Source organism: Muntiacus reevesi, chromosome 15 (genome assembly GCF_963930625.1).
Source record: "Muntiacus reevesi chromosome 15, mMunRee1.1, whole genome shotgun sequence".
NCBI lineage: Eukaryota > Metazoa > Chordata > Mammalia > Artiodactyla > Cervidae > Muntiacus > Muntiacus reevesi.
In genome coordinates this window covers 52,136,203-52,143,958 of record NC_089263.1, presented here as the reverse complement: position 1 = coordinate 52,143,958, position 7,756 = coordinate 52,136,203, and the positions used below count along the sequence as shown (strand labels likewise).

The 7,756-nt window shown below is 48.6% G+C and overlaps 2 protein-coding genes across 3 annotated transcripts; one reads left to right on the top strand and one right to left on the bottom strand.

Moving 5' to 3' along the window:
• Positions 1–279: 279 nt before the first annotated feature.
• Positions 280–2,107, bottom strand: HYPK (huntingtin interacting protein K). 2 transcript variants are annotated; one of them, XM_065906389.1, is made up of 4 exons: positions 1,358–2,107; positions 965–1,020; positions 572–623; positions 280–435 (listed from the first exon to the last, which is right to left on the bottom strand). In XM_065906389.1, exons 1-4 carry the CDS (start codon positions 1,517–1,519, stop codon positions 340–342), a joined length of 366 nt encoding a protein of 121 aa, XP_065762461.1. In that variant the 5' UTR covers positions 1,520–2,107; the 3' UTR covers positions 280–339. The 2 variants fall into 2 exon arrangements, with proteins under 2 accessions (XP_065762461.1, XP_065762462.1); XM_065906390.1 differs by lacking the exons at positions 280–435; positions 965–1,020 and having other exon boundaries at positions 564–623; positions 1,358–1,550.
• On the top strand, positions 2,003–6,787 carry SERINC4 (serine incorporator 4). The gene is made up of 12 exons (XM_065906072.1): positions 2,003–2,228; positions 2,709–2,885; positions 3,056–3,234; positions 3,657–3,736; positions 3,966–4,059; positions 4,315–4,526; positions 4,845–4,940; positions 5,062–5,188; positions 5,576–5,648; positions 6,071–6,119; positions 6,256–6,409; positions 6,592–6,787. The coding sequence occupies exons 1-12, from the start codon at positions 2,127–2,129 to the stop codon at positions 6,785–6,787; spliced, it is 1,539 nt and encodes a 512-aa protein (XP_065762144.1). The 5' UTR covers positions 2,003–2,126.
• The last annotated feature ends 969 nt before the right edge of the window (positions 6,788–7,756 follow it).

The following is a 7,756-nucleotide window of genomic DNA, read 5'->3' as shown; positions in this document are numbered from 1 at the left end:
AGTGGCTCCTAGACAGGTGCTGGCCTTTCAGCTATTGATGAGCTACCCTAGAGACACATGCCATGGGGTAAACTTTACTGAGCCGCTAAGTGCACTTTGAATATTGCTGAGAATTAGTCACATGAATGAGCCTGGTCTGGTACCTAACATCTGAACATGAGGTACTCTTCTACACTAATCCTCAACATAGGTTCATTAAAGGTTATACACCAAGATGTAAACTTTCCACAATAAAATGTGATATATATTATACTTGGTCCAAAATGATAAAACTGCAACTTAAAAAAAAAGACATCTTTATTGAAATAAGTTAATCCAGTGGGTCTGAGAAAACCCAAATCAGTTGGTTAGGGCAATAAGAGCTTCCACCACGTTGCCCATGTGTTCCCTCAAGCTTCGTTCTGCTGCTGCTCGGGAGATCTCCATCTCTGTCATCTGCAGAAAAATGATCAATGATTTTACCGAAGTCTCCTCCTGGGCAATAAGGTACCAGCAAAACGTGAGAACTCCACTTGTTTGAGCAAACAAAAGACATTCCCCACCCACAGAGTAGTTACCCATTACTACTCACTATCAGCTCCAGATCTTCCTTCTTGATGGTGACTTTTGCCAGTTCCTTCTCCCTGAAAATATTCAGGTACTTTAGTCCTCATTTTCTACCTCCACCATAAACTCCCAGAAAGGATCATTCCCAGTTGTGCCTTACAAATAAATGACTTGATAAACATTGTTGACTGAAAATACAAAAGGACTCCCGCTCCCTCGCCTAACATCCCATCCCACCCCATCCCCTGGAATATTTATAGCAGGCAGGTGTAGCCAGGAGGTCTTTCCTTCCACCAACAAAACAGTAAAGTCGTAAATCTTAGGTCTGCAGAAATTGGTGACAGAGTTGAAGAACAGTACGAAGTACAAAAGCCTAACGATGGCTTTTTTCTGAGTGGGGCGGGTAGGTACGACTTACCGCTCCTGCTTGGCTTTCTGCTCCCGGGACCGTCTATCTCCAATCACGGACATAGCCTATGGGACAGACAGATCTAGTTACTGCTCTGCTACTCACAATTCCTAACAATCTGAAATACCAGTAACAAGCGAGTGAGGTGTGGATTCATAATGACGAGCGAACCAGGAACCCGGGCCTACGTTTAGTTCAATTCTGCGCACCTGAGACCCATTTTAAACCCTATCTCCATCAAGCTCCTTTTCTCAAGCGGAGGGGCCCAGTGACGGTTCCGTTTCCCTCTCGCCTCCTCCCACCAGCGGGATGTGGGCCCTTCCTGGAACCAGGCTAGCCGTTTCGGCCTCCGAGCCCCGTGTGCTCTCAGCCCTCCCAGACACGCTGCCCGGCCAACCTCACCGTCTCCAGATTGGAACTCTGGATCTCCTTCTCTTCCGCATAGTCGGTGACTCGCTCCAGGTCCGCCGCACCACTGTCATGCTTCCGTGGCTTCTCTGGAGGCCGCTCCGGACCGCTCGTCTCTGTCTCCAACTCCAACTCCACGTCCCCCTCCGTCGCCATATCGATCCCAACGCACCGCCCCACAGGCCCGGCCCCGCCTTAGAACGACTTCCGGCAACTACCTCGCAACTTCCGCCGGGATGGGGGGCGGGGCTGGCCCTCGGCCACACCTTCTTTAGTGCGCTGGTTCTAGAAGCTTCAGCAAGCAAAGCGGTTCGGCTCTCGGACTTTCTTTCGGACTTGTACAGTGTTTTATGGCAGGCCGTGTCCCAGACCTAACCCGTCACCACTGCACACCATCCCAGCCTTTCTTAAACTAGGTCCAGCCCACACACCCCAAGGAACTCTGTTCAAAATGAATGACGTCTAATCCTAAACCAATTAAGAATGCTAATCTACAGACCAGATAGGCAAACTGCTCCCTAATCTGGGGAGAACAGCCTGAGTAGCCCAAGGACTCTGGGAAGAAAGTAGTTTCACAAGGTATCTGCATTTTCCACGACCCGGGGGGGTCGGTGTTCTTTTCCTGGTATCCCTCCCCATTCTGCCTTAAACTGGGCAAACAGCCCGGGATAGCAGGAGTCCAATGGGCTGAGGACGAAGGAAAGCTTCTACTTTCTCATCTGCCTTCCATCTCGTGGACCTGGGCCTAATCCCTGGTATAAGGATGGTGGGTGCAAAAGCGGTCACAAGTCCCAACACCTCCCTCCGCCTGGCACCGCAACGCAGGGGAGTCAACAGTGTCATAGTGAGTCCTCCCTTCTATCAGGTGAGAGGGTACGTGGGCAGAGAACTCCCTGGAGCAAGAGCTGTCTGAAAAGGGGAAGGGAATGGTGGCTGAAGCTGTGGAGGAAAACCCACGGGAGCTGGTAAACATGGCAGACTTGCCATTTGCTGCTGAGGCCTTCTGCTTCTTTGGATCTAAAACTACTTATCATTAAACCTCTCCTCCTATTTTCCTGGTACCAGATATTTAGGACCTGGGAAAGATTAGAGGTCAGATGTAACAGGCTCTTAGGAAGTTCTGCCAGTTATGTTAAGCTCTTATGATGAAAGCTCTACCTGAGGTCAGTGGAAAGCAATCCTAAATAGCTTGGAGCCAGACAGTCTGAGAATTCCTAAATGAGAGAAGAGAGGGGAGGGGGATATTTTGGAATTCAGCCTCATGGGTTTACCTCACAAACGTATTAATGTAAGCCTATCCTCAGCAAATCTCTACCTTGCTGCCTTGCATCTGCTCTACCCTCAGGTGTCCTGCTGTGGGTCCGTTCCCTGTACCTGCTGCTGCCCTTCTAGGTGGCCCGCTCTCACAGAGTCTCCCTGTAGCCGCCTGTTCTACATCCTCCTCCACGTGGGGACCTCAGCAGTCTGCTGCCTCCTGCTGTCAAGGACAGTGGTGGAAAGAGTCTGGGGCAAGGCACATGGGGTACGTGGGAGGAGGCTGGGCTGCAGCGGGAAAGGATAAACGGAGAAAGTCTAAGGTAAACGAGATTTGGTTTGAGGGTAGGATACACATGAGTGGACGTACCCACGAGTAGGTACTTCTCTGTGCATGACGGCTTGTCCAGCCATTTCTCACATGTACCTTCCCTCCAGATCCAGATGCCCTCAGGGCTGTGTACCCATCTGTTTGGCCTCTCTCACTGCCCAGTGCTTAGCGGCTCTGGGGCTGTATACCGAGTATGTGCAGGAACTGCCACCTTCCACCTGCTGCAGGCTGTGCTGCTGATCGACCTCCACTCCCGCACCAGCCTAAGAGCACAGCTACATAATAGGTCTGTGTGTACTCTTTGGGTGGGCAGAGGACAGGGAGGGAAGTAGACACAAGCTGAGTAAAGGAAATTTCCAGATGAAGTCATAGCACTGTAAAAAGACAGAGAACAGGTTTAAGTCCCTGCTTCCACTATATTTGCTGTGTAACCACAAGCCACACACTTACCCTCTTTGATCTTCTAGTTTTCTGAAATGGAGAGAACAGTGGAGTTACTATATGCAAACCCTGTCATCTCTAGAACACTGTCCAGATGTTATTTAGGTATCAGAGTTTGGAATAGGCTGTGATCAGCCTGTCCCCAGCCCCTCTCACATGGGACTGGTTCCTCCCTTCCTCTACTTAGTTGTCTCTCTTCTCCCCTTTCCTATAGTTCTGCTTTCTCCTTTGCCTATTCTGAGACATTTTCTTTCCTTCTTAAACCAGTTTCTGGCTCCTCAAGCTGCTATTCCTGCTAGGTCTCTGTGCTGTTGCCTTCTGCATCCCTGATGAGCATCTCTTTCCAGGTACGTTCTATTTCATCCTGATCAGCAGGTGTAAACTAAAAGATTTTCTAAGAAAAAAATCTTCCCTGGTAGTCCAAATGCTTCCAATGCAAGAGATGTGGGTTTGATCCCTGTTTGAGGAACTAAGAACCCACAAGCCTCACGGCACAACCAAAAAAAATAGGGCAGGAAGAGGACCAGGAGTAATGATATGATCAGTTACATTTTTCTACTGGTGCCTCACTTGCAGCCTGGCATTACATTGGCATATGTGGCGGCTTCACATTCATTCTGCTGCAGTTGGTGCTTATTACTGCCTTTGCTCATTCCTGGAACAAAAACTGGTAAGGAGCACATAACCCTGAAGGCTTCCTGGGAAATCTGACATTACTAGACCCAGTCAGGTTGGGCAAAGGACATGACAGGTTGATGATCCCAAAGCTTCCAATTAAGCAATATGGAAAAGCTCAGGAATATGATGGCTATAGGCCAAGTGGGATAGGCAAGTCTCACCAATCTTCTGGGAGAGAGGGAATAGCTGATAATGGGTAAAAGCAAGAGTTGGGAACCCCAAGCCACTGCCCACCTCCCACCCTTAGGCAAACAGGTGCAGCCCAAGACTGCCGCTGGTTCTTCGCTGTGCTGCTGACCACCTTAGGATTCTACAGCATGGCAGGCGCAGCAGCCGTGCTCCTGTTCCAACACTACACGCACCCAGCTGGCTGCCTGCTCAACAAGATGCTGCTTAGTCTGCACCTTTGTTTCTGTGGCCTCCTCTCCTTCCTCTCCATTGCTCCCTGCATCCGCCTCAGTAGGTACATGCCTTACAGCATTAAAGACTTGGGGGGCCTTTAGTATAGCAAATTCCACTGTACTCAGTCACCCTTTGCAACTCTATGGATCACAGCCCACAGGACAGAGGACAGGCTCCTCTGTCCATGAGATTTTCCCATGGCAGATTTATCATGGAGCCACCAGGGAAGCCCAGATAGCAAATTTCATTTGCCTCCCTAATCTCAACCAATTCTCTGCTTCCTCCAAAGCGGGGGGAGACAGAAGCACAGGTGAGGGTAGCAGTGAAGGAAATTAGTACCCAGTAGGCTAATGCAATGATTTCCCTTCTCCCCAGAGCAACCTCGCTCTGGCCTTCTACAAGCCTCTATCATCAGCTGCTATATCATGTACCTGACATTCTCTGCGCTGTCCAGCCGTCCTCCAGAGAGTGGTAAGGAAAGGACCTGGATTCTTAACAAGGTTTACCCATGCTAAAACCTTTTTCACTCCTGCCAAATACCTAGCTCTTTGTTCTTATCATCTTTCTCTTCTGTTGCCTTGCCCTTTCTCAGTAATCCTTCAAGGACAGAATCACACTCTGTGCCTGCCTGGCCTGAGTAAAATGGAATCCCACACACCAGATACTTCTCTGGCAATGATGAGTGCTGGCATCATGTATGCTTGCGTACTTTTTGCTTGGTGCGTAAAAGTGTCAAGGGAAAGGTGTGAGAAGGGAGGATGCTCACAAGGACAGGGATGGTTAGGAGATAGTCACATGGGGCCATGGTTTATTTAAACTTTAAAGGAAGGTAAGAGGAAAGCTCCCCATAAAAACAATTTCTAAGAATAGCACCCGTCAGATGATCTGTATGAGAGGAAGGGGACAGGGGAAGTGACCTGAGAAACTTTAAAAGCACAAAGGATTTCAGGGCCCCACGTGAAAAAATTTCAAAATTTTGGGGGGAAAGGGGCTTTGGGAGATCACTACCCTCCTGAGTTACTAATAGGGACCAGCTGGGAGTAAATGCCATCAGGTAACCCTCCTGCTATTTGACTGTATCAACTTTGAGAACTGTCTCTTCTCAGCAACGAGGCTTCTTACCTGGCTGAGGTATTTGGGCCCTTGTGGATTGTCAAGGTTTACAGCTATGAGTTCCAGGTGAGGATGGATAGCTCAATGTCCCCAATACCCCAACCCCCTTCACACATAACAACACACACACACATCCTATCAACCTCTACCCAAAATGCTCAGATTCTAGCTGCTGTTACCTTTTATTGAGTACCCACAATATGCTAGGCACTGTGCTACTTTACATACACAATCTCATTTAATTTAATCCTCACAACAACCCTGTGAGGTAGGTAGGTGTTTGCTCCATTTTACAAATGGAGAAATTGAGGCACAGAAGGTTAAACATCTTACCAAAGTTCCCATAGCCAGTCATATACTGGAGCTAGAATTTGAACCCAGGTGTGCCTCCACTTGTCACACCACACCAATCTTTTTAAAGAGGAGGAGTTTCCTATACTATTACCCAGACATTCTTTTTCCAAAACATGCTGCTTTTCATTTTACAGAAGCCCTCGCTCTGTTTCTGCTGCCCTAAAACAGTGGAGCCAGAGGAAGGTGAGTGTCAAGTGAGGATCCTTAAGTGTAGATTTCTGCAGAATGCCAAAGAGTGCAAATGCCTTCATGAAAGAGGATGGGGGAAGGAAGAGGTGTTTCAGCAGCTCTGCTACCAGCAGTTCTTTCCTTTCTCCAGGGCCAAGTGGTGTGGCTGCCAGGCCAGCTGACCAAGAGACCTCTCCAGCTCCTCCAGTCCAAGTCCAGCAGCTTTCCTATAGCTATTCTGCCTTCCACTTCGTCTTCTTCCTTGCATCACTTTATGTCATGGTTACCCTCACCAACTGGTTCAGGTAGGATGGAGGGGGGCCTGGGATACTCTTCCAAAAACCTAGTTGTTTTAGGGAAAAGAGCACTTCAAGGCCAGTCCTGAGTTCTCCCGAGACACACACGAGTCTACCATGTTCTTTGGTGGGGCAGTAGGCTGAAAGTCACAGCCCTGCAGATTCTCTAACCAGAGACTTTGGTTCCACAGCTATGAGGGAGCAGAGCTGGAAAAGACCTTCACCACAGGTAGCTGGGCTACCTTCTGGGTCAAGGTTGCCTCATGCTGGGCCTGTGTACTCCTCTATCTGGGGCTGCTACTAGCACCATTCTGTTGGTCCCCAACCCCGGACCCCCAGCATCCTATCTTCAGGCGACATTGTCATCGTGTCAGTATTGCCAAATGACAAATATCCAATCTAGGTACTTTTCATAAACTGGAATTCCCTTGAACTGGAGTTCCCAAGTCTTAACTCACAGGAGCTGTCCAGCCCAACAGATTCTTCAAAGACACAATGGGAAGTTACCTCCCTTTAAGTTGAAGTCAGTAGTTACTTCTGACTTGAAAAAAGTGGCCACACATACCCTAATACCCTAGGCAGAGTATCTGATTCACTGGAGCTACCATTACTTCTTCAACCCAGCTGAAGAGCCTGTTTCCAAGTCAGCAGCTCAGGAATCACTGCTAACCCAGCAGACAGTGTGGCACCAGTTCATTCCTGGCTCTCATGGTAGAGATGGGGGCAGGGAAAGACCAAAGGGGACCAAAGACTTACTTGGCTTTGCCTCTGGTGATAAAAAGGAAAACAGGAGTCCACCCCTGAGTACAGGGATGTAAGAAGCCCAGAACCCTAGAACAAACCAGGACATAGGAAGAAAGGCGCACAGAGACTACCCTACGTTTTAATCCTGATGTTGAGGTCAAAGGAAATGGGAAGACAAAATCTACCCTCATTCCATGAGGAATGACAGAAGAGAATGTGAACACTTGAGAGCAGCTAACCATGGGAACTCCGTCAACAGCAGGGTTTGGGCCAACTTTCAAGCATAGGAACAAACAGAGGAAGAATGAGCAAGAGGGAGCATAAATTTAGGTCTTGCAGCCTTCCTTCTCTGGACCTCAACTCCATCCTTAGGATGATGTCCGAGGTCTGAGTGAGGGTCAAAAACCACGAAAAAGAGATCCCTACAGTTCTTAAGAGGCTATCTCTACCACACACCCAATACCTGTCTGTCTGCTGCAGTACAATAAAGAATTTTTCTGTGATGTTTAAACTTAGCCTACATATCCACAACCTTTCAGAGTATGAAATTCCCTTCCCTTTTGGTGGGAAAGGGTAGTCATTCCTCCATCCCCATCCCCCCAAATCCCCAGT